At 39.5% G+C, this 26,347-nt stretch overlaps 1 protein-coding gene across 1 annotated transcript in view; it reads left to right on the top strand.

Moving 5' to 3' along the window:
• Nucleotides 1-25,903, top strand: part of si:dkey-91m11.5 (PH_BCR_vertebrate and RhoGAP_Bcr domain-containing protein) — a 29,714-nt gene extending 3,811 nt beyond the window's left edge. Inside the window, exons 2-23 of the mRNA XM_067521066.1 lie at nt 9,831-10,012; nt 11,588-11,692; nt 12,667-12,852; nt 13,765-13,872; nt 14,103-14,163; nt 14,270-14,322; nt 14,430-14,570; nt 16,506-16,627; nt 16,933-17,098; nt 17,313-17,432; nt 17,668-17,743; nt 17,835-17,939; nt 18,035-18,109; nt 18,303-18,400; nt 18,666-18,797; nt 20,968-21,027; nt 21,649-21,758; nt 22,160-22,299; nt 22,388-22,522; nt 22,618-22,723; nt 24,332-24,491; nt 24,573-25,903. Of these exons, the coding sequence (XP_067377167.1) occupies nt 9,831-10,012; nt 11,588-11,692; nt 12,667-12,852; nt 13,765-13,872; nt 14,103-14,163; nt 14,270-14,322; nt 14,430-14,570; nt 16,506-16,627; nt 16,933-17,098; nt 17,313-17,432; nt 17,668-17,743; nt 17,835-17,939; nt 18,035-18,109; nt 18,303-18,400; nt 18,666-18,797; nt 20,968-21,027; nt 21,649-21,758; nt 22,160-22,299; nt 22,388-22,522; nt 22,618-22,723; nt 24,332-24,491; nt 24,573-24,662 (2,531 nt within the window). The 3' untranslated portion in view covers nt 24,663-25,903. The remainder of the gene's footprint in view (nt 1-9,830; nt 10,013-11,587; nt 11,693-12,666; nt 12,853-13,764; nt 13,873-14,102; nt 14,164-14,269; nt 14,323-14,429; nt 14,571-16,505; nt 16,628-16,932; nt 17,099-17,312; nt 17,433-17,667; nt 17,744-17,834; nt 17,940-18,034; nt 18,110-18,302; nt 18,401-18,665; nt 18,798-20,967; nt 21,028-21,648; nt 21,759-22,159; nt 22,300-22,387; nt 22,523-22,617; nt 22,724-24,331; nt 24,492-24,572) is intronic.
• Nucleotides 25,904-26,347: the final 444 nt, after the last annotated feature.

Genomic DNA, 26,347 nt, shown 5'->3' with positions numbered 1-26,347 from the left:
TGCATTGATTTTTTTTTTTTTTTTTTACATACTCTGAGCAGCTTCCTCTCTTGATTGTGAGGAAAATAACAAAGAGTAGATGGAAAGACTGCCTGTCAGATGAAATGTAACTTTCTTGGGAAAAAAAACAAAAACGACTTCTTCACCAAGTAAAACCTATTTTCACTTGAATTCTATTAAAGCTGTACTCCAGCAATTTAGTTCCAATTCTATAAAGATTGTGGACTTTAAATAGATTAAAAAGCATGATTTAAAAAAAATAACATAATTTAACATAAACATAATTTCAGTAACGTCATTTCTTATACCGCCTCTGCAGAGAAAATGTCTAACTTCAAGGTGTCTGTTACAAATGTGTATTCTGCAAGGCCAAGCTGATGATGATGATGACATCACTTTGACATAATTGGAGGTGTTTTCTCCGACTTGACTAATCTCTAGACCAAAGACACTGTGTGTGTCTGTATATACAGCTTTATAGGAAAATGATATATCAGACAGTAAAGACTGTGTTATGTGGTTAAAAGCTCCGGACCTTAAATTAGGACTAGGTCCACTTATGTGTATTCATCAATATTGAACTAATGACACCAATTTTTTCATCAACTGAGTAGCACAACCAGTGAACTGACCTTTAATGTTTGAAAACAGTGGAGATCCCTGTTTAAAGCACCCTGTCTTTTTGACACTTTCTGTTCAAACCACTCTGCTGCAGAGCCTGAGGTGCAGCTTTTGTCTAGGGAGACTTGTTGCTGACATAATGGTGCAGCTGCCTCATGTGGACTTTGCTTTGTGGATTACCAGAAGTCTGGATTTATTTTCTGATGTTGTAATAACATTACTGTGCACGTTGCTGGATTAGGCCTCAGGCGGGGAGCCCGCCTGAGGCAAAGTCTTGCAATAAACAGCGCTTTGCTGTGGTTAGTGACTTGAAGGGAGCAGTTGGAAAGTTTTTTTTATTGTTGTTATTGGTGTATCTAGTATAAAGTGCTGCAGTATTCGCTAAAACCTTAAATCTGCCTAGTAAACCTAACTTAATCTTAGTGCTATAAAGATGTTTTTTGTTTCAGTTAGCAACGCATTGTGTAACTAAGCTTTATAATCTGTGCAGAACTACACATGTCAGTGTGTATACCTAAATTAGTTTTTCTGGACTGTAAAATTTGGGGTGTGTGTTTATGTTCTGCACCCTGTCATGGAATATGTGATCTCTGCTGCAGAAACAGTACTGATGTTGTCCCTGCTCCTGAGTGTTTTAGTGTGGTGTCAAGCTGTCTCTGCTTGGGAAAAAAGTTAGCATTAGAAGCCCCTATTTACTGACACAAACAAACCCTATATTTATCACATCAGTCCTTTGCTGGGTTTCTTTGTGAAATGGACAGTCTAAAACTGATACATCTCAAGGGAGTTTCTTCTATGAATAGAAGAATAAAGGCTGTCTCCTGGTTTCTGGTTATCTAGGGCAATTGTCAAGCCTGGCTGTGAACAGAGCTGCTGATTAGCTGTGGGCCTTTAAGGAGGCCACCTCTCTGATGGGTCTATTTTGCCATAATTAATTATCGTCATGACATTGACATGCCTGAAGCCACAGCTTAGTGTTGTGGTTGAAGAAGAGTCTGGACATGTCTCGTGGTTAATGTATTACAGTGAGAGTGCATACGGGAAGAGGTTGCCCAAATTGCAAATGATAAATCTCCCATTAGTTTAATCACAAATCAGAATATTGTTTTTTTGAATGCATTTAGCCTTGACCAGGGCATGACACCATTTCGGCTGGTGAACAGGTCTGTCTGGGATGACTGTGACATTAATAGAAGGTATCTATTTGAAAGATGATGTCTGAATGACTTGGCCCCAGTCCTAAGGTTGGCACTGCTTGCTGCTTCAGCAATAATCTCACCAGCACCGGTCCAACCCCCCATTAATTGCAGACTCATGAATATTTGAGGTCCCTCTAGGAAGCCCAGACAAGGCCCATGATTGTACCTGTATATTAACATCTGAGGTTTAGTGGTTAAGGAAGCTAAAGAATCCAGCCTCTCCCTTTTACTAAAGTAAATGTCAGCCTGGGCGAGAGGCAAGAGGAAGTCCTGGTAGCTCTTGAGGGCAGCTATGTTTGACTCTGTGTGTGTATATGTAAGTGTGAGTATGACACCTGTTCTTCTGTGCAACGTACTGTGTAAAGTAGTGAAAAGCTGGCAGGCAATCAGTACACCAGGCCAGTCATCGCCAGCTGCTCTCACAGTAAAAACCATGAATAGTATTTTTGTTCCTCTCTATCAGAAAACAGAACAAAGGCACTTGTGTAGAAACTATGCAAGACTACTCACTACTCACTCATGTTATTAGCTGCACTATTAGAAAATAACTTATGCGTTTCCACAGATATACTTTAATACAAACAAAAATCTCTGGCATGTTTATGAGCCTACCGGCCTCCCCTGGCTAAATGAGTCTCCCTCGTGCTCTGCTTCGGCCCTCTGGTCCTGCAGTCTCAGCTCCCCTTCCAGGTCCCTCTCAAAGGGGCCAGTGTGCTGCTGGCTGGCAGGCCAAGTGTTTATGGAATGTCTCAGCTGCCTGTGGGGTGTGGGGGGAAACCGCTAATGAAATGTTAAGTGTTGTATGAGTCCACCACTCTCACAACAGCCTGACCCATGGAACTTGTTTTATCACTGTTCAGCAGAGTTTGTTTTATTTTAGTTAAAATGTTTACTGCCACAGTGAGCATGGTAAGTATGAGTGAAAGAATGTCTAAACAAATAGTGAATCTGAGCAGTATCAAATTATTAAAATGGCTGCTTATTCATTTCACAAGGTAATGAAAAGACAGATTCCAAACACAATGAACAAAATGGTAGCAGCAGAGCCATTCTCACTAGTAGTACTTGGTATGGGTCAACCTTCAAAATATCCCCAAATGCATCAAATTTAAATAGTATTTCCTTATTGATTCTCTTTGCAGGCTATATGTCGAAGTGTCTCTGGGCAAGACATTGAACCCCTAACAGACAAGTCCCATCCCCAGCTGTGCAGTGCCGGTCCAAGCCCGGTAGAAATTGGGGAGGGTTGCATCAGGAAGGGCATCCGGCGTAAAAATTGTGCCAAATCAACATACGGACAATGATCCGCTGTGGCGACCCTGAACTCACGGGATAAGCTGAAAGGACAAAAAAATTAAAAATTCTCTTTGCAGGGCAAATGTCCATAACTTTAAACATGTGTAGCACAATTGTTTTTGTTATAAACTTCTAGTCTCCACAGCGATTCTGAGACAACCCTGATGATATATTACTATGACATCAGAAGAGTATTTGTCTTCATAATTGCAAGTCTAATAACTAAACACTTTGTGTAGTCATTTCATAGTGTCCAAGCAAGATATCACTAGTGACATCATCAGGAGTTACTTTCTCAGACCTGACAAAGTGCCTACAGGGCCGCAGAAGAACATACACAACCTTTTCTCTGGTTCACTACACACCACTGCTCACTGTGCTACAATCTGACCCAGCACATTACACTGTGGTTCAGTGCTTTGGGTAGTTTTTGTTGTTAGATAAAAATCAATAAGTAAGCTTTAAATATTACGAATTAAGCAGAAATAATTACAATTCCCTGGTTAGCTGCAAGGATGACCCTTGCTCTAAAACTTTTTGAAGCAAATATATATGCACAACTTTGACAGAATCTCTCCACAATATAATAAGCTTTAGGTCATATTTGTGGTAAAAAAAAAAAAAAAAAGCAAAACGCATGCTGTTAAACCTGTGTTACTAGGCAGATCTTAAGTGCACCAATAGCATTAAAGCACATCAGGTGAGGTCTGTTCACTAATATTTAATTATGTTCAGATGTGCAAATTAATATTTGATCATACCTGGAGGTTACTGTGGTTTTGATGTGGCTGCTCACATTACTTAAGAGTTTATCATTTCCCTGTAATAAGCAATGTCAGCAGTTATTTCTGTGTTTACACTATGGAGCTACTGAGTTTAGACTGGCCAGGCTTAAGAATAAATTATAGGCTATGAAGCGATCAGAAACATTTGCTGATATAATAACCAAATAGCACTTAAAAACAACATTTATATTAGACTTGTTGCTATTCAACAAAGCTTAAATGTGCATAGCCAGTGTGTTCTTGGGCTCTATTGTCTGTTTATTTTCACAGACTGGAACAGTTATTAGGCTTTGATTTTTAAGTCATGCTGTACATCACAAGCAGTAGTCAAACCACCCTGAGCTATTTTCACACACCATGATTAGTAGGTGTGCTGGGCAGCCCAGTTCTGACCTACACTGCTCACTGACTGGCACTAATTTTAGGCTGTCCCACAACAGATCAGAGGCGGGTGCTGGTGGGCCTCTCTGCCTTCACTGGCCTCCCAGTGCAGCAGACACTTTCAAGAGAGTCGGGATGTGATGATGAGGTGTTGGCATTTTTGCAGTTTTCTAAAAACTAGCCAGTGTCTGCAACTGCTATAAATAATTGAATTAGTTAAACTACAGCTAGATATAGGGCGGGTTGTCCACCAGTTTAAGGCTCAGCAGTTCAATCTCCTGCACATATCAAAGTTTCCTTGGGTTTCCATGGACACCATGTGGGTTTCCTGTGTGTCCCCTGACCTATAGATTGCTTTGGATAAAAGCATCTGGCAAATTAATAAGTAATACTGACCATTTTTTAAAATTTCTTTATAGTCATGTCAAGGGCATTCAAATTCCCATTGTGGCCCATCAAGCATGATCATCTGGGAGTACCACTTAACTAATCAACCATACGTGGTCCGCAGTAATGGACAGAGAGATCGTCCTCACTAGCAGTGTGATTCCATTAGACTCTTTGTAATCTGAAGACCTAAATGTATTAAGTTTTTTTTACTAAACATAACAGCACCAGTGTTAAATCTGACAAAAAGACAAGACCTGTGTTACTTAGGTACAGTGTACGTTTGCTTTTGATGGTGCATTGGGATTGGAGGTTTGAGGAGGGGTAGTGAGGATAGGAACGTACTGGGTAGGAGTATACATACTAATGATATAACATGTTCTAAGCATATATATTGTATAATAGTTATTTATGATAACATGAAAACACTGATAATACATTCAGATAAATTAGCTAAAACAGAACAAAGAGAGAGAATGTTACTAATAATATCAAGAGTGATGGTATACATCCTGAAAATGTTTTTTGGGCTGATTGTGGCAGGGATGTGCCTGGCCTCAGTCCCAGGAATTTTGTTTAAATTGTAATGTTCTAGAAATAGGTTCCAAACTTCATTGAAGTTTTCTATATTGTTTTTTGCATGTAGCTGAGGTTTTCTCTATGGTTATGTATTCTGTGAGAAGATTTCTGCAGTGACTGATAAGAAAGAGAAGTTTTAAATTACCAGTTTTGAAAAATTATTTTCTCGGTGATTGTTAGAGAGAGGAGTACTGGGTTTTTATATTTAACTTGGAGAGGATCAACCTCTGAGATGTTCCCAAGTAAACAGAGGGATGGAGATGTGAGGATTCTGCAGCTGTTGTTAAATTCATTACAGATAAAGTTTCCTATCTAACATTTTTCCACCTGCCAAAAAATGTGGAAAACTACAAGGGCTACTGGCTCGGGTCACCAGTGTTTAAAGTGCGACTACCCTTCAAATAGTTCCCCTTTATTTGCTTTCCCCACCTCCACTGTTTCCCCAGTGACTGAACAATCCAGCGGAGAATCCATTTGCTGGAGCCAAAGTGTTGCTCAGCTTTTAACAACATCTCACACTGGCATCTTCTGTTGCTTTTATTTCAAAGGTGCAACTTATTTATCTATTTATTTATTTTTTCCCAATCCATAAAGCCATTAGAGAGACGACAGAATGCCTGTCCTTCATTGTACTTTTTCCTGCCTCTGTGGTAAATTATAGATGCTTAAATCTCATTTCCAGCCCTTTCTGTGCTGGATCGATCAGAACATTTACTGGGTGGTATTTATTTTTGGGAGCTTGCTAAATTCTGTCCATCAGATGACTGCTCTTTGTGGGGATGGTCAATATGTTCACAGTGGGGAGCAATATGTGGGCTCTGCCTTTCTGCCTTTCTCCCTTTGTCAGAGCATTAGAAGCAGGAGACGGTGATCGGTCAATGCACCAGGCTGGGCAGCACTGTGCCATTTCCCACCGGTCAAATAGGGAATTATCTTTGCTATTGTTCTTTCTGGAAATGATCAATAGACCTCTTTGCTCAGTTAATAATTTTATTTTTGGTAATTACTGTCTGAGATCTTCCCATCAGTCAAATAAAGCTGAGATTTTAACTGTGGTGTACGTTTACCGATACTTTAAAAGCGAGGTCCAGACAGGCTGAAACCTGCTTCTCTGATTGCAATTTTCCACTTTTGCATCCCCCCTACCTCTTGATGATACCATGGTCTGGGCTTGGTGAAGGCAAATACATCCACATGATCATTCTGTGATGGAGAATGTCTGATGCAGTGGCACTTTCCCCACCCCACATCTGTCATTCTCTCTCTGCCTATTTATCGTAGTTCATCTCTATGGATTAGGATTAGGATTGAATGTCTCTTTGCTTTGTCATCAATAGGTCATCCAACGTGACCTTTTTATTAAACTGCTGTGATAGGCTTCTGAATACGGCTCTTGTTTATGTGCTGCAGGAAGGAAAATTGTTACAAGATGACTGATTATTCTAGAGAAGTGAATGGGAAAGCTTGGAACCAGTTGTTTCTGGTCCTTATATATCCTTGTGAGTTCTAATTTTAGGTGCAGGGCTCAGGGTTCAGGGTTGTGGTGTGGGAAAACAAAGACACTTGTGTATTGTATGTTTTAAAAAAAAAAACGATGGTTGCAATGGTCTAACGGCTCGTAGTGAAATGAAATTCTTGAAAATCACAGAATTACTCCACACAGCTCACAACCGCAGCTGTTGGGCTCAGCAGTCTTATGTAATGTCATTAGATTGTATTTATTACAGCTCTATTGCACAGTCAAACCCAAATTAAGCTGCTGCTAGTTGGGTACGGGACAGAGAGGGCAGACTGTAGGGGGGCCAAAATTACGCCCCGCCATTGTGGTATACTTTGTATTTTGTAATACTTTTTGAGTAATTTGCGCAGTCTTGGTCAACACTGTTAAACATCGACTAAAAAAGTACATTTATCCAAAAATGCCTATTTAATAGAAGCAGCAATGTCATATGCAGAAAAAGTGCCGAAGTGATTTCAAAGTTAGCCAGAATCTAAATATGATAAGCATGACCGTAGATGAACGTATGTGTTAGGAGGGGGAGAGGGAGGTGTTCGTGAAAAATTAGAAAGCAGATGAATTGCTAAATTTCCCGGACCAACCTGCCCGGACACTTCCTGAGTAGGTTCTTGTGATCTGTCTAGAACTATAGTACACACTGAGTATTTATTGCGATGCCCAGTTTCTCACACTGCCACAGCCAAGTGAGCTCTGTGTGTTTAAAAATGATCCTATAAAAGACACAGATGGGTCAGTATTGAAGAGTGCTGAATGCATTCCTAAATTCTCCTCGTTACTTATTCTAGCTTGTAGTGTTTTCACAAGCTCTGACTGTTTCTGTTTCGCCTGGAAGGAGATAGTTTGTGTCTCTTAGCCTGCTGTCTGAGAGAGGATGTGTTATTCATCCAGTGGCAGGCCTGATGTATAATCTCACTGGAGCACAGAGTGGCCTTTCACATGGGCTTCCTCTGTGCTCTGGAGCTGTTTGGCCTGCAATATTCTCTACATCATGCAGTCAGTATCTCTCTCTGGCTTTTTGCTGAGCCCAGTGGGTTTGTTTGAGTCCTTTGTCAAGGCCTTTGTGGATGTCATCCTGTCAATCTGCCTGTATTTTGGTCCCCTCCCCAGGGTGACATGGCTTGGTTCTAGTTTATGGAATCCTCGTTTTCCCGTTTTTTAAATCAAGGTGAACCAGTTTTCAGCCTCTTTTTTTTTTTTTTTTTTTTTAAATATACACACCTCCAAATTGCTAGAGAAGTCTGCTGTATGTTAAATTACTGCAGTTTGAGATCTCTGCTCATTGTCTTCTGGATGCCACATCCTTGGCTGTGATAATGATAAGTGCTAGTGAGTCAGGGGTGGTTGACAGTAATTACAGGATGCAGAGCATGCTGATCCTCATCTTCAGGGGACCCTAAAAAGTTTGAAATCACAGGGACAACAAGCACCACGTACAGTATACTTCTCACTCGTTACACTTGACAAGTGATCTTTTAAAGCATAGTGTAAAACATGTGCCATTTTTCAAATTAGTAGATGCCACAGTGAATACTATACCAAAATACAGCTGTACCTTTTACATCCTATGTCGTGTTGAAAACCCTACCGACATAAAGCAACAAGCCTGGCTGGCTTGAAGCAGAGTGTGTTGCCTCTGCACATTCCCAGGCTTATCCACTGGCCTGGCACTGCCTCTTTGTGGCTGGCACAGGCTATGTGGTAGATTTGTGTAGGTTACAGGTTTATGAAGGTTAAGAGGCTTTTGATATAAAGACAAATGGCAGTAAAGGACAGGACACTGCTTAGTGTTTATAATAGCTGCCATTAAAAATGCATGTTCTTCTTTAGGCTGAGAAGAACAAGTTTGTCAGTCTTTTAATTTTTTTGCGTTAATGCACAAAGGGACAAAATAACAACATATGGCAATGATCATGGCCATAACACATGGGACGTCTTTGGAACAAACAGGAACTGAGAGTTTTAAAGTCTTCATTTACAGTTCCTATAGCTTACCCCAGAGAGTAGTTTCGTAATTTTCACCTGGAACAGCAAATACTAACCAGTATTCGAATGTGAGGATGCTAAATATCACACAAGTAAGCAATAATTAAATAAATAATCAACATAAATGTAAACATGACATAACCTGACATAATTAGGTTATTAAAAGTATATTTTGACACATGGCACTCTTTAACACAAGAAGATAGTATTACAATAGGCAGTAATTATTCTATTGAAGCCGCATTCATTTATTTCTGTTGTTTCTTATCTTTTTAGCCCTGTTTAGGACTCCAGTACTTCCTAAGTAAATTCCTCTTTCTTTAGTTTCTAAAATCTCATCAAAGTTCACCAGCCAGTTGCTGACTCTCTCTCTCTCTCTCTGCCTTTTGGCACTGAGCAGGCAGGGTTTTAATTTATTTTTTTATTTTTTCAATAAAAAGCAGCAGCCTTCTGTGGCTGGAAACAGTGTTTATAACAGCACAGTGACTGAACCAAAGCAGTGAAGTCGCAGGCTGTAAAATCAAAACAGTTGAGTTAAAACAGGCTAAAATCATCTGTGGAGTTGGAACTGTAGAGATGGGGGATGATTTTCTGTGGACTTGTCACAACTTGAAACACCTTTAGTCATTTCACTCTTTGTTAATATTACAGTTGATCATGATGTAAGATTTATCATTTCAGTTAATATTTATTAAGGGGTATTTACAGAGCATTTCTCACTTGAAGTTGGTGGTGAAGTTTTTCCAACACCTCTGCAACTTTACTACAACCACCTGTACAGTGGTAGCTTGGATTATCATATTTCATGTCATTGAATTGTACAAAGTATATGAGTTTCTTTTCTAGCTCTCAAATACAATTGCTTACATCATTCTTGATGATGACCTCATCACCTTGTGATATCAGTTCCTTATTAGCTTTGTTAGTGTCACCCACTTGAATCTCCATTGACATTGGGTTAGAATACCAACAGATAAATTAGCTGCATTTCCCATGATGTTTGTCCATGTTTACTACATCACTTAACAGTTTAATGACACACCATGTGACTATTGTTCTTTGTCTGACTGTTTCTCACAGAGGCTCCATACAATGAGACCCATGTGTCGTATGGCTATGACCTGGAGCAATCAGAAGAAAACCAGCCTCGCCACGACTCTCTGTCCTACACCGGATCTCCTTCCTCCTCGCCACGGCTCCGTTCAAAGACCCGAAGCAGTCAAGACAACCAGTCCTCTGGTTCTCAGGACTCCACGCTGTCGGTAATGCTTCTGCATGTACCACCAACATGTCCCACGTGTGAACTGTCTCTCTTGCTGCTCCTGCTCTCTCCTCTCTGCTGTGTTGTTCTTCACTGTTCTCGCTCCACGCAGCATACAACACTTTCAATAGCTGTGACTTTTTGTTCTGTGCTGAACAGATACTGTTAGTGCCTGCGATCACTTCTTCTACTGTTTGTCTCTGTAGCGGCAACAAGAGAGTGCCATCATTTGTCCTCATTTTAAGCAGGCCAATTTCAAAGTGTGGATGTGGTTTTCAGGTCAGGTTAATGTTTTCAGGCAATGCCATTTTCATTCCATAATATAATGACCTTAAATAAATGTCTCAAGAGTTCATGTCTCAAGTTAATACCGGTCTTAGTGCAAGTGTTTCAGCATATTGCCCCAGCATTTCCTATGTAGCTTGTGCTTCCTTTCACACTGGGACATATTGCTACTCGTTATTCTACTCTATTATTCTATGTGTGTTTCAGCATAAACGTAAACACCTTTTTTGGTTATACTGGAAATGCTTCCCCATAAAGTTTTGTTTTTATTAAACAAACCACTAGATTTCCTGCAAAATCTGACGAGAGGGCAGTTGGGGAAGCCATCCTGTGCATAGGCGGTCTTTATTTATTATATATGGTAATTTGTAATATTTATCCTGGGCAAGTATAGAATGGTCAAATAATTATTTCCCAGACTTTTAAACTCCATGCCCCCTTGCAGCATTCTGACATAAACTTTAAGATGTCACTGGGGTTATGTCTTCATTATGTAGCTCTTTTAAAAGGCTGCTTTAATGTTGTGTTTTAACTGAATCCCATGTGTAAAATCAGTGGAATGCTGAAAACTATTAAAGGTGTTCCCTTCAGCAAAGCCGTCAAATAGTTGCTCCAGCTGAGGATCCAAAGGCCAACAATAACATACAGAGTTTACCATGCTGCTACTAGATGGGAGTGCTCAGTTTAAAGCAGGGCGTTGCTGATAGAAGCAATACATATTCAGCAAACATACTGTGGGCAAACAGATGTTATAAAGAGACCCATTTCCCCTCCCCCTCCACTTTGTTTCTTTCTATCTGTGGTATTCTTTTCCTCTGATGTGTACACTTGGTGATCTTCAAAGCCTATATCATGGTGGAGGGTGGGGGGCTCAGTCAGCAGCATGCTGCTTGTAGGCTTTATGTGGCTCATGTAATGGAGGAGCTTTGTAAAGCCCCTCATTGTGCTCCAGTGAGCTTCTTGACATGACAGCCCACACCAGGATGACTGATGGCTTTGACCAGTTTCGAATAACAACTTCTGGACTGGACAACACATTTGTCTTTCTTAGGATGCTAGGTGTTTCTGGTGCAGGCCTCTTGGAATCTTAAACTCCCACAGACTTTAATCAAACCTGGTCTGTCATATCCCCACAACAACAATGTGCTGTCAGTGGTTTGCAAAGGTGTGCGGGTGGTTTATTAAAGATCAAACCCATTCACAGTTCACGTATGTCAAGTGTTTTGCACTGGAGAAGCTCTTCTCTTCAATGCTTGTGAATTGTTTCATCTGTCTGCCATGTTTGTCTTAGGTGGAGCTGGATCAGGAGAAGGGGCTGGAGATGAGGAAGTGGGTTCTGTCAGGAATCCTGGCCAGTGAGGAGATCTACCTAAGCCACCTGGAGGCCCTGCTGATAGTATGTGTGACTTATAAAACACACAAACACACACACCTTAGTGAGTTGTTGGCAAAGCTTAAAGCCTGTTTCATAGACTGGAATCTTGCCTTTCTCCAGAGCGGGTGAATTGGAGATCACAAATGTCAGACTGAGACACTCCCAAAGTTATCCAGACTTTATTCTACATGTGCCCAAGTACAGGGTCTGTACTATCTGCATGAGCCCGTGTGTAAAGCACGCTGCTCTCCCCTAATTTGCCAGGGGGATTTAAAAACAGAAGTGGGCATATTACGGACATTTCTGTCAGGCGGCTTCCACTGCATCTTTCTTTTTTCTTTTTTATTTTTGATGCGCAGCTCTGATGTGCTGTAAACAAAACACTGTTACCTGCACCCTAATTTTTCTATCATGCTGCTCTTCCTGTACAGACTGATCCCTCACTGAAATGAAGCAAAGTTTTCCCTGTGAGGACACTTCTGACTTGTACAATCTTGTACTATTATACCTCTTTTTATAACAAGAACAATTGGTTCTTAATCTGTACGAAAAGTCAAACTCAAAAGTGATTTAACACAAACACACTCAGTGCAATGTACCAAGTAGTATTGTAAGAAGGATCTGTCATCTAATATAAGCTGCTGAGAGGATCCTTTCTGCTAGTGCTGCCATTATGCTACAAATTGCTGAAAACATATACTACTATTCTAAAATTCCCATTTGTGCTCAGAGTGGCCACTGCTTAGAAAAAAATGAAGACTTCCTTTAAACACAGAAACTCTTTATATTGTGCTCTATTGTGTTATTGTGTTTTAACACTTGAGGCAATATTTGTGCAATCTTTTGTCAAAGTCAGCAAACACTCTTTACATTGTGCTGCTACTTAATCTTATTGGCACAGGTTTGCAGTGAAACATGACCTGAATTGACTTATTGGTTATTTTTCTTAGATACTTATTATCATTTTCAAATATGGACTGTCATTATTTGTGCAGCCAATGAAACCTCTGAGGGCTTCAGCCACAACTTCCCAACCAATGCTGAGCATCCAGGAGATAGAGACCATCTTCTTTAAAGTAACAGAACTTCATGAGATCCACAAGGACTTCTATGATGCTCTGCTGCCCCGAGTCCAGGACTGGAGCCACCAGCAGTGTGTGGGCGACCTGTTTCAGAAACTGGTATGGTTATGATACTTTTTTCAGCAGGACACTAAAAATGTCCACAGGGTTACTGCAAGTTAAGTATTTAATCTACATTAGCTCTTAAGTAAAACAGTGTGCGATAGGAGATTCAGTCAGTCACATTTGTATTAATTTAATCTACTGTGCCTCTGAAAAATGTAAGAATACATAAAATCATCTTAGATAACAACATCTTAGAGAGCAATCAAATACAAAGCATCTGAAGAACTGATGGGGGTGAAATGTTACAATTGTTTGACTTGTAACACTTGTTTAACTGTGTATTGAGTGCTGATTAACCACACACAAAGATAAGCACAGTATGGTGACGCCCTTCGGCTGAAAGCCTTTGGATAGGACAAACAAGAATCAAATAAAATAAAACCGTACAACATCAAATAGTTTGCTCTGTTTTCGTTAAACTGTATAGTCTGTAAGATTCAGAAGCTAAATGGAGATTTCTTTTTAAATGTCATGCTCATTATAAAGATAATAAAAGGCTGATTTATAGAGGAAAAAGTTGGAAATCTTTGTATTTTATTGTACTAATGCTCATGGATCTTGCAGAGCACATATGAGTAGACTGCCTGGAGTCATCTCCCGGGCAGATAAAAGCCTCACTACACCACATGAGAAGCAGTAAAGGAGAACAAATCCCTTTATCGGAGGTTGGCGAATAAGATCTACCTCAGTGCTGGATGAAGATCAAAAACATATGTGCATTTACATTTGAAATGGTTGAACAATATATCTCGCTACATTGTGTTAACTACTCTTGTGTTACTATTATACCAAAGCGTGCCTGAGGATTCTGTGAGACTGGAATGTACTCACTGACAATCATACGTTAGTAACATTTCTTCACCTTTATGGAGGGATTCTAATCTGAACTCTACTTTTGCTCTGTAGGCCAGCCAGCTTGGAGTGTATCGGGCCTTTGTGGATAACTATAAAGTTGCTGTGGAGACGGCAGACAAGTGCTGCCAGGCAAACACTCAGTTCGCAGAGATTTCTGAGGTATGTAATCACGTTACACACAGCGGGACTGCTGCAGGCAAATGTTTGATGTAGTACAGCTGCTCAAGTCAAGTGATGACAGGACATTTTTCAGCAATCCTCACAATATGCAGAGCAGTGCTGCTCTTTACAGTTGTGCTGATCGTTTTATTTGCATTGTGGGGCGGTGGCTCCAGTTTAATGAGAGCATTTTTTTCTAATTATTCCCTCTGGTGTTATCTCCCTGCCAGAATCTCAAGGTCAAAAGCACAAAGGACTGCAAAGACCAGTGGGCTAAAAATTCACTGGAAAGTGAGTAATGATTGAAATGAATGGCCAGCCTCAGCATTAATCAATATATGCTATAAGTAGGTGAGCTGGGATTAGGCATGTTAACCTGACACTGTCTCCTTTACAGCTCTTCTTTACAAACCTGTGGACAGAGTGACACGTAGCACACTAGTTCTGCATGTAAGTCAGTCTGCCTTATAAAAATCTAAAGCAACACCTGGCCTGCATGAGAATGGTGGGGATTTAATTTATTATCATATTTTTTTGTTTGTTTTTTTATTCTATAGGATCTCCTGAAACACACGCCCTCCAGCCACCCAGACTATCTGCTTTTACAAGATGCCCTGCGGATCTCCCAGAACTTCCTGTCCAGTATTAATGAAGAAATCACCCCGCGTAGACACTCCATGACAGTTATGAAGGGAGAGGTTAGTGTGGCAAAATGAGTCTCTACATCCCCTCACAGTTTTATCAATGACTTTGTGTTTCCATGCTGAGAAATCCAAAATTTTAAATAAATGTACACGGGCCCTCTTACAAATATAATGACAAAACAATAGCAAAAGAATTGTGGAATAATTAGCATTGCAGGCTGACATTTATCTAAGAATACAGCTGTGAATAATGAGAATGTCTTTCGTTTTGCCGGTGTTTACTGTACTGGACAAATACATATTTTTTGTGCTGCTAATGTGCATAACAGCAAATAGGCTACATGCTATAGGGTAACATTACTAAAGCACTCGATTTTACTTGAGCGGACTTTGGTCTCAAATATGAACAATGTACAGTATTTTAGCACAGGTATTTGATTCTCTCACTCAGACACCAGCATTGAAGATTATATTTGTACTGTACTTTCCATCATATCTTGAATACTGGCAGTCTAAAGCTTGGAACACAAGGTGTCTGTAATCTGCCCTTAAACTGGAGCGTGAGTCAGGTTGTGGCTGAGTCATCTCAGCCTGTCTGCTTTAGTCGTGAAGGAAGTGAAGCGTAGAGGAAGCTCATGACAAAGCCCTGCAAACACTGCAGGCGAGGGTCTGTGTGTTGTAAACCAGGAAAACCTGCTGATTACCTCTGGGCTAACTCCCATCCTTCCCTGTTGCAGTGTCAACTATGCTTCCCAGAAATGACCTGCCACATGCCTTATCAGCTAGCTCTCTGCACTCCCCCCGTGTTTCCTGACCTCTCTGTCCCCTCCACACGATGCATCTCAGGGCTCTGATTCAGATGATTCGTCCAAGAACTTCGACTGTTTTTTCCTGGGAACTTGCCCTTCCCACAGGACTGGGATATTAAATCAAGGAAAGTTCTTGGGAACCCTTGCGTGTATTCCTAGGAAATCTGAAATCCTTCGATGAGTTTGACAGATAAACCAGTACATGGCAGTAAAAAATGGATTTGTTGTAATAAGCTGTCAACTAAATTTGTATTTGTTGTTTATGTTTTGTGCCGTAGCAGCCTGTAATTACTGTGAATGTTTAAACCTTTGGGTTTGTTTAACTTCAGTGCTCAACAGCTCATTATAGTGCATAAAAAAAGGACCACATTCCAGTGTCAGAGGGTGTAAATGCTGTGGTGTGACAGTTTGTGATTTTCCATTGGATTATTGACAATTTGTGGGCATGATTGTGTCACAAAACAATAAGCGGATGTAACCCTGCCACCTAATTTTGAAACCAGGACAGTACTGAACAATTTGCAGAGCTGCACCAGAATATGTGTAACTAACCAAAACTGAACTGGAGTAGAGGAAAACTATGCCACAGTGATTTCCTTGTTTTTGTCAAACTGTGGTCAGTGTGGGATGGAGAACTCTCACATGGGCAGTGTCAGTGTAAACAGCCTCTGCCCTCAGATCAAAAGGCAGAGATGGGGTGAGTGGTGAGGGATGCGGGAGACTCTATAGCAGGAAGAGCTTGTGTCATCACATCCGACTCTAATTTCAGGCTGGACGACGAGAAGATGAACCTCTGAAATTACATTCGATTACCATGAATAACGGAGGTCATCAGAAAATCAGCTGAGCATCACTGAAAAGTTTTTACAGCGCTGAGAGCCGCACTAGCTGTAAACCTATTGTATAAACTTACTGCCTTGTTTTGGTCACATCACAAATGATTTATTATTCTGATAATTTTGTTTGCTTCCGTTATGAGCTTTAGTAGCATGCATCTAAAAGCATCACAGTCATTCCAAGCACATGCAAACATCAGCAATTATTCAACGTTTGTGTAAAGTAAAACTAGTCATTTATTGTAGTGCTGTCATATAATGGTTAAAAGAATCCAAATTTTTTTTGTGTGTGTGTGTGTGTGTGTTTTTGTAATAGTCGAATAACAAGATTTTTCCACTTGCAGAACCGTCAGCTGCTGAGAGATCGTTTCATGGTGGAGCTGGTTGAAGGTTGCAGGAAACTTCGTCACGTCTTCCTGTTCACAGACCTGCTGCTCTGTACCAAGCTGAAGAAACAGGCTGCGGGGTGAGTCTGGGTCAGTGACCAGCCAGATGTCAGACATGCAGACATGTGACCCTGTTAGAGGTTCCAACCAGACAGACAGAGGAGTTCTAGTACTGTGACTATCTAGTGGTTGCAGAAAAAGATAAAGGTTATAATTGCTCCACTGGTTTTGTAAATGTGTTTGCAAGCCTGTGGCAAGCCAAGCTGTTGGCTTCACAGTGCAAACCAACTGTTTTGCTGAAAAAAACAACATGGAAATTACTGTGTGATGAAAATCAGGAAGTTTAAAAAAGTGTGTTTTTATTCACTCATTTGTCCTCCACCAGAAAAGGACAGCAGTATGACTGTAAGTGGTACATCCCACTTGCTGACCTGACCTTCCAGACCATTGAGGACTGTGAGTCCACCCCCATTCCCCTAGTCCAGGATGAGGAGATTGACGCTATGAAGATCAGAATCTCTCAGATCAAGAATGACATCCAAAGAGAGAAGGTGAGGATGTATACACCTACAAAAACTCAAGCTCAATATGACATTTTTTAATCATTAGTTTTTTGCAGATGTGCATGAGTGGCCACTTTGTAGCAACTTCTGAAAACAAGGAAGTTAACAATCAAACAATAAGGAACTTAGCACACGTGCATGGAACACATCATCCAGATTGCAGGCCCTGTATTACAATAACCCTATTACTGTTTATCTGCAGAGAACCACCAAAGGACCCAAAGTCATTGAACGCTTGAGGAAGAAGTTATCAGAACAAGAGTCTCTGCTGCTTCTTATGTCCCCAAACATGGCATTCAGAGTGGCAAACAGAAATGGAAAGGTGAGCCAGAGGTGCTTGAAGGGGGTTTTATTGTTAGGGATCCTGAAACAGACAGCTGATCTCATATTTTGACTTTGTTATCTTGTATATGATCTTGTACATTAAATAAAATAAAATAAAATAAAAGAGATCTCTCATTTGGCTTTGACATTGCTGCTCTCTGCTGTTGACAGTTTGGAATTACAGCATGCAAGTTCAATCAACTCCAGTTAAACAGTCTTTATTTTCCTTTCAGGGTTTCACATTTCTCATCTCATCTGATTATGAACGTGCAGAGTGGAGGGAGATTATCCGTGAGCAGCAGAAGAAGTGTAAGGGTTTCCGTCTTTTTTGGAATGTGATGGCACTATTATTACAACAAGTGGAAATGTGTCTTGATTTGCCTTCATGTTTATTGTGCAGGTTTTAAAAGCTTCTCTCTGACCTCTCTGGAGCTGCAGATGCTCACTAACTCATGTGTGAAGCTCCAGACTGTTCACACAATTCCAATGACCATGAATAAGGAAGGTAAGGTTCATTTTACATCACATTTTTAGGATATTGTTCAGTTTACATACACTCTATTTTGTATTTTATCTCAATCTGGACTCTTTCCTCCACAGAAGATGAATCTTCTGGTTTATATGGCTTTCTGAATGTCATTGTCCACTCTGCATCTGGCCTCAAACAGAACTTAAGTAAGTGGCTCATCTTTATTTTTCATTTCTGCAATGTTTAGCTGGGAGGGCAGCTGCAGCATAATGAGTGGGATTAACGAGGAACACTGTCTTATGCACTGGGCATGTTTTGACCCGATGATGAACTTGGATCCTTAGTGTTTAGTTTCCTTCTGATTCAACTGTGAAAACTACTTTTGCTTCTATCCATTAGACCTTTACTGCTCTCTGGAGGTGGATTCTTATGGCTACTTTGTCAACAAAGCCAAAACACGAGTGTATAGAGACTCTACAGAGCCCAACTGGAATGAGGTGAGAGTGCAAACCAGAGTGGAGAAAGTGAATAATAGAAAGTCAAATTAACCTAATTGACAGGATTGGCACATGGCGCTGTTTAGATTAAGTGTGTGTTGTTAACGCTTCACATTTTACGCCGTTAGGAAACATAATTAAACTCTGTTTCATTGTGATTTTACTCAATAAAAGTAAAGAAGTGCTTAGGATGTCCAATAAAGCATTTCCTGGATAAAATGTATGCACTGGATGTAATTGCAATATGCCTTTTTTTTCCTGCTAGGAGTTTGAGATTGAACTGGAGGGCTCTCAAACTTTGAGGTTGCTCTGCTATGAGAAGTACTGCAGCAAACCCAAAATGAGCAAAGAAGATGGAGAAATCACAGACAAGATTGTAGCTAAAGGACAGATAAAGGTATAAACAAATTAGTGAAAACCTGGGTTGAATGGTACAGGTAACTTTTTTAGAGATTCATGGGGAAAACTCTTCTTGCCTGTGTGAAGTAAACAGTGGTGTCTTTGCTGGTCCTCTGATCACTGGACTTTTTACATCAAATCCTGCCTTGTGGAGCCTTTTGATGTTGAAGTAGAAGCCTTGAGGTTGCTGGCAGGTCTGGTTGACCCCTAATTGGTTGTTGTGACAGGGGAGGGATTAGACTTTGGTTTGACCAATTGTAGCTGTTGGCACTGCTTCAGACTATGACAGCTCTTGATTGGCTCTTCGATCAGCCAGCGAAGGGATTTCCCTGTTGGACAGGTGGGTAAAAACTTTCCTCTAAGAGGAGTCTTAGAGGGAAGGAGCATTGTTGATGTTGGCAGTCAGATACTGGTGATGTTTTTCAGCAGCCAACAGCCTGGATTTGAAGGTACTTATGGCACTTTCTTGACCTTTAATTTCATAGGCCTGTTGGCTCACTTTCAATGTCTCAATGATTGAGAGACAGGTTTCACTTTTCAGATTGACTGAACGTGCTCAACTGTTAAAAATGACAGAAAAAAGATAATCCTTTTATTATATTTTATATTAGTTACTTTGAATAAATGGATTAATAAAATACAAAATGTGTAGAAAAGAAGCAAAATAATGTTATAATAATAAAACCATGTAATGAACATAATATTGGTAATAAGGGTTGAATAGAAAGGGGGAAAAATGCAAAACAATTATTAAAAATATATAATTCAAAAAAAGCAAAAAAATAAATACACAGACAATATAAACATTAAAAAATCTAGCTTATTATAAATTCTCCTTTTTTTTTCTTTCCCACTTTTGTTTAAGCCCTGCTTCGTGGGAAAAGAGAAGGGAGATGTTTTAATAGGAATAAGAGACTTTTATAAGGCTAATAGTTAATGCAGAGTTAAAATCATGGATTTAATGGCTAAATATTAAGATAATAGAAGATGATGCACCTCTCTGATGCTAAAAATCCCTGGTCTTAATGGCTAATTGCTCTTCGAGGAAAATGTTTGGACTACCTGACATGCAGAGTTACCAGACAACACTCCCTACAACGGCAAGCGTGAGCACGTTGGTAATCAGGGTAGGAGGGGATTCTCAGGAGTTAATCCCCCAAATCCATCTGTGAAGTAGAACAACACAGAGGCAAACGTGGTCAGCAGGCCGCGTGCTTTGTTCCTGATCTGACTCCCACTGCAATGAAAGGATTTGGATCCTAACAATGCTGAGACATGAAGATGACACACAAAGTTTTGTAATATTTCCTCTGGGCTGCATCAGGGAAGATCAAGATCCTTTAGTCTTAACCGATCAATGGCTGATTGTTCATGGAAGAAGGAACCAGTCCCCTTGTTAGTGCCCTGCTTTAGCAAATAGTGATTTTTGTCGAACAGCTCTTGGGTCTTTGTTTGCTGTTAGTCAGAGAAAGTCACATTTTAGAACTCATGCCAGAAAGGATGAGTGAGGGTAATCCTAATGAGGAGGAAAGTGTGGATCAGGTCAACAGTGGCCTGGAGGAAGACGGCAACACGGTTCCAAGGAAACCCCAATATACAGGTGGCCGCCTGTGGGACAGAGTTCGCAGCATTCTGCTCAGACCAAAGGTAAAGAGATGTAGAGTGTGCTGTGGTCAGGTTGTTTTAAAGGATGTGTTAGCAAGCTTGTTTTTACTTTGTCTTTATTTTGCTGATGGTGGTATTTATTTCTTTGTATTAAGCAGCAAGATTTTTTTAATCTCTATGTTTATATAAAAAGTATGTAATAAAATTGATTTTTGCTGAACACAGGATGATCAGAATAAGATCTGATGTTTTCTTGGGTGAAAGAACATCTGCCGTGTTGGACAGACTGAGTGTTTAGCAGTGAGGACATGATGTGGTCACGTTACTCTCATGGCCGATCACTGTAAATAAAGTTGGCAGTTTGGTATTAGTCAGATGACTAAAATAGATCACTGACATGAGTTTACACTACCTGGCCATATGGAGGTAAAACATACACAGTTTTTACCTTCCTTAATTTACCTGTACATACAAATAACTTACATGTAATTTATACGTTCTTGTTTTAAATTTTGAAGAGAATTAAATTTGAAATGTATATATTTTTTTTATTCTTATTTCAGCTAGATCCTCAGACATTGCAGAACAAAGACTGGCAGAGGACAGTGATTGCCATGAATGGGGTAAGTATTCTCTGGCTTCCAGGATGGGGCTTTTTATTAAAATTGTTAACGTTTGGGAAACAATAATTTTATTTGTAAAAACTAGAAAAGAGGCAGTTACATAGAATTTTCTTTTCCACTCCAAAAATTATCTCAGGCATTTACTTGACATGTGCTCTGTATGGAGGAACAGGAATTATTTTTTCTTTTTTAAAATTAAAATTTTACAAATTTTACCAATTTCACAAATCTAATGAGACATCTAATACTGTTTATCCACTTCAAAAATATCAGCTGCTCCATGACAGTATTACACTTCCCCTTAATTTTCCATTAATTTCCATCTTGGAAGCTACAAATCAGAAGCTTAATAGAGAGAACTGAAATAAATGATAACTGCTATGTCTGCTTTTTAATATTGCTAGAAACTCACATGAATTAAATATTGTAGTTTATAGCTGTAGTTGGTCTGGGATTATTCCCACTGTTTGCTAACTCTAACTGTTACTGTTACACCATGTGTTACGATTGATCATTGTGGCCACGCTGTTGGGCAAATGTCACACAGGTTAGCTTTAAGAATTGCAAACACAATCACGTACATAGCTGTCTAAAGTAACTGTTTTCCTTTACTTAATCCAGATTGAGGTGAAGCTTTCAATGAAATTCACAAGCCGAGAGTTCAGTTTAAAGAGGATGCCTTCACGGAAACAATCAGGGGTCTTTGGAGTAAAAATCAACATAGTAACCAAGTGAGTGTTTGATGTGTGTGCTGTATCTGACATTTTATGCCCGTCAGTCTTTTTAAGTTTTTTGTCTTTTCGTTTTCAGCAACTCAAAATGGAACTTAGTCAAATGTGTTCTGTGTAACTGTGTAATCTGTAACATGCCTATTAACAATCCCTCTAACTAATTAGTAATAGATCACAATGTGTAAAGTCATTTTTACCAGCTTCCATTGGGCCTCTATGCAGCATTTTCAACTGTGTACCAATTGACTGCATTTTCTGTTAGTACTACTTTTGTGACATAGTACAGGTTACACTTAGTTCAACCACTTCCTTTTTTTATTTGAAGAATTTAAAGGGGCACTTGTGTGATATGTGAGTAATCGCCTTTAAAGCCTTTTTCTGTGTTACTGTGTCCTCACTAGGCGTGAACGCTCCAAGATTCCTCTCATTGTGAGACAATGTGTGGAGGAGATCGAGCGACGGGGGATGGATGAGGTGGGAATCTACAGAGTGTCTGGCGTTGCAACTGACATCCAGGCGCTAAAGGCAGCATTTGATTCAAGTAAGTTGAATGAGAATTTCATTTTATACCAACACACCTGGGAGTAAATACATACTATTTAGTGACTGTTGCCTAATTGGGCCTGCAGACAACAAGGACGTATCTGTCATGATGAGGGAGATGGACGTTAACGCCATCGCTGGAACACTGAAGCTGTACTTCCGTGAACTACCTGAGCCTCTCTTCACTGATGAGTTGTATCCTAACTTTGCTGGAGGAATTGGTCAGTCACCAATTCTTATTTTTTGCATCTTATTCATTGTTCAGCACAAATGTAAAAGTGACACCAACACATTGATCTCTATTTTTGTCTTGCAGCTCTTTCTGACAGCGTGGCCAAAGAGAGCTGCATGCTCAATTTGCTGTTGTCTCTACCAGAGCCCAATCTGGTCACCTTCCTCTTCCTGCTTGACCACCTTAAAAGGTTGACAACTTCAGTTAGAATACGTACATATTTCAACTACAAACCCAATTCCAAAAAAGTTGGGACGATGTGTAAAACGTAAATAAAAACAAAATGCAATAATTAGCAAGTCTTATAAACCCATATTTTATTCACAATAGAACATAAGCAACATATCAGATGTTGAAACTGAGACATTTTACCATTTCAAAAATTAGGTTAATTGGAAAGAGATTAATAATAGGACTGGGTATAAAAGGAACATTTCAGAGAGGCAGAGGCTCTCAAATGTAAAGATGGGCAGAGGTTCCCCAATCTGTGACAAACTGCATTTAAAAACGCCAAACAATTTCAAAAAAATGTTCGACGTAGACTTTGAAGATCCCACCATCTACAGTATATAATATCGTCAAAAGATTCAGAGAGAATCAGGAGGAATCTCTGTGTGTAAGGGACAAGGATGAAGGTCAAAACTGGATGTGTGTGATCTTTGTCCCCTCAGGCGCCACTGCATTAAAAAACAGGCATGATTCTCTACTGGACATGACTGGATGGGCTCAGGACCACTTACGGAAATCACTGTCTGTGAACACAGTTCACTATGCAATCCACAAATTTAAGTTAAAGGTGTATCATGTAAAGAAGAAGCCATATGTGAACACAATCCAGAAATGCAGCTGTGTTCTCTGGGCCAGGCTCATTTAAAATGGTCTGAGGCAAAATTAAAAAGTTTTTTGTGGTCAGATTACTCACAATTTGAAATTCTTTATGGAAACCATGGACGCTGTGTTCTGTGAGAGGGGCCATACAGTGTGTTATCAGCAGACAGTTCAAAGGCCTGTATATCTTATAGTATGGGGATGCATTAGTGCCTATGGTGTGGGCAGCTTACACATCTGGAAAGGCTCCATCAATGCTGAAATGTACACTGAGGTTTTAGAGCAACGTATGCTCCCATCTAGACAAAGTCTTTCAGGAAAGGCCTTTATTATTTCAGCAAGATAATGCTAAACCACCTACTGCATCCATCACAACAGCATGGCTTAACACGAGAAGAGTCCGGGTGCTGAACTGGCCTGCCGGCAGTCCAGAACTTTCACCAATAGAAAACGTTTTGCCACATCATAAAATGAAAAATCCAGCTACAAAGGCCCAGGACTGTTAAGCAGTTGGAATCCTGCATTAGACAAGAATTGGACAACATCCTTCTCTAAGAGGGGATGTTACACAATGGTAAACCCTGTTCCAACTTTTTTGAGATATGTTGCTGCCATCTAATTCAAAATTACCTAATATATTTCATGAAATGGTAAAATGTCTCAGTTTCAACATCTTATATGTCAACATCAACATCATATGTTTATATTCTATTGTGAATAAAATATGGATTGATGAAATTTACAAATCATTACATTCTGTTTTTATTTACATTTTACACATCGTCCCAACTGTTTTTGAATTGGGGTTGTATTATTTGTGTCAGTTGCGTAAGTTATTTTTATTAATGACCAAAGAAAAAAGCCATTGCAAAGTGGTTTTTAAATCTTAATTTTGAAGTATGATGAAAGATTAGACAAATATTGTCTTGTGAGTATCTGCAGTATCAGTTGAAACTCATTTTTCTTACAGGGTGACTGAAAATGAGAGCGTTAACAAGATGTCTTTGCACAATCTGGCCACAGTATTTGGCCCCACTTTGCTTCGGCCCTCTGAAAAAGACAGCAAAATCTCAAACAGCTCCCAGCCTCTCTCCATGAATGACAGCTGGTCTCTAGAGGTCATGGCTCAGGTAAAACTCTTATCAGGATAGTTTGACAGTGATGTTTGGATTACCTGTTTGGGCCTGATTGCCTCTTATATGCATCTATAGGTCCAAGTTCTTCTCTACTTCCTTCAGCTCGAGAGCATTCCAACACCTGACAGCAAACGTCAAAGCCTTCTTTTCTCTACTGAAGTATAACTGGGACATTCTGTACTTATCCATAAAATGTGGTTTTCAGAGCTGCTTATTAAATGCTACTGAGCAGCCATGGCTGGTTTGTTCCCTCTGAGGATGCTTAATTTGGCCACCAGAGGGAACCATTAACACACTGAAATCTGAAAACAGCCACCATGACCAAAGCCATTTCTTAAGTGATGTGATAAGCATGTGTGTGCTGTTTACTTACGAGCTTACCTGTTGTGTCAGAGAGACCCTTCTATATAACGCTTGGACAAATAACTGATTTCTTTTTTTATTTAATTTAAATTTCAACAAGCATTATGTGCTGTAAATTTATGTTCTCCTTACCCTGTTGTGTCACTGTGCACATTAGTTCCATTTTCACTGAGGAGGATTTGTACACTTGGAGGAATGGACATATATTTCATGTCAATGCTGTTTTGTTGTGGTGTTGTTGTTGTTTTTTTCACTCGGTTTAAAGCTCACCTGTGCCAATGTTTCCCTGCTGAGTATCAATAGAACATTTCAGTTTCCCAAAAGTTTACACTCTTGATTTTGTACAGAATTTAAAGAATGAGACTGAAAACTGTAGTCAGCATACAGCAACATGCAGGCATGTTGATCTAGCCCTTTAAAATGTGTGTTCAATTTGCAGGTTCCTAAGGTGGTGCGCAATGCAGTTTTGGTGTAGGTATGAATGCTCTTTGAAAGTGGTAGAGAGAAGTAAAGGCAAATCATTCCAGGAAAACACAAAGCCTATTTCTTCTATCCATCGGATATATACTTTGCTGTGCATCATTTTTGTCCGTATTTTACATGTTTTGTGTCTATTTTGGTTTTTAGACCCTGTCAGATTTAATTTTGTATTTTGTTTTGGTTTTTTTTTTTAGCTGGAATCAATGTATATGTGTTACTTTCTGCATTCCTTGTACGTGGTCTTCTAAGTTTATAGTACTGCTGTGGAAACAAAAGCATCTGGAAAGGAAGTACCAAATTTTCTTTAGGACTCTTGAACCACAGTGATTAACTCATATCCAGAGTTATTAACAGGTTCTTCCTAGTATTACATTTAACTGAAGATATACTGTGTGCTTCTATTTCCCCAAATCACCACACATACACATTTATTAGCACAAACTATAACCTTCGATGGTCGTTATTCATGTAAATTAAGCAATAACTGTTAATCATCCTTAGGATAAATAATGACCAAGTTTGTCATGTATGTATGATTTATGTAAATAAAAACTTAGACATTATTCTCACATTGTGGTTTTCTTCAGTATTGCTTGTAAAAAAGTATACTAAAGTCATAGGCATGTTTACTTTTTTCTGCAAAAGATTCATGTGTTGTGGCCATCTGCTGCCAGTTTTCCCACCTGTGAAGCTACGTAAACATGACTACAATTCTTCATTCTTTTTTGACTGCCAAACACAAGCAGTTGACATGCAACACATTTCATAAACACAACATTTAGGTTTACAGAGACATAGTTCTGATGTGGTTTTCTCGGGATGAATTAATCCAAACAATCCTTCTAAAAGAAAGGAAAAATGTATTTTTTATTTTTTTTAAATTTAACTTTTCATTGTTTTTAAAAATTTTGTTTACTTGATAAATCTCCTGATATGGTCCACACAACCAAATAATCACATTATAAACATACATTGTTAGTTATGCAAGATATTTAATAAGGCAGAAG

Source organism: Channa argus, chromosome 11 (genome assembly GCF_033026475.1).
Source record: "Channa argus isolate prfri chromosome 11, Channa argus male v1.0, whole genome shotgun sequence".
NCBI lineage: Eukaryota > Metazoa > Chordata > Actinopteri > Anabantiformes > Channidae > Channa > Channa argus.
This window is presented reverse-complemented; position numbering and strand designations above follow the sequence as displayed.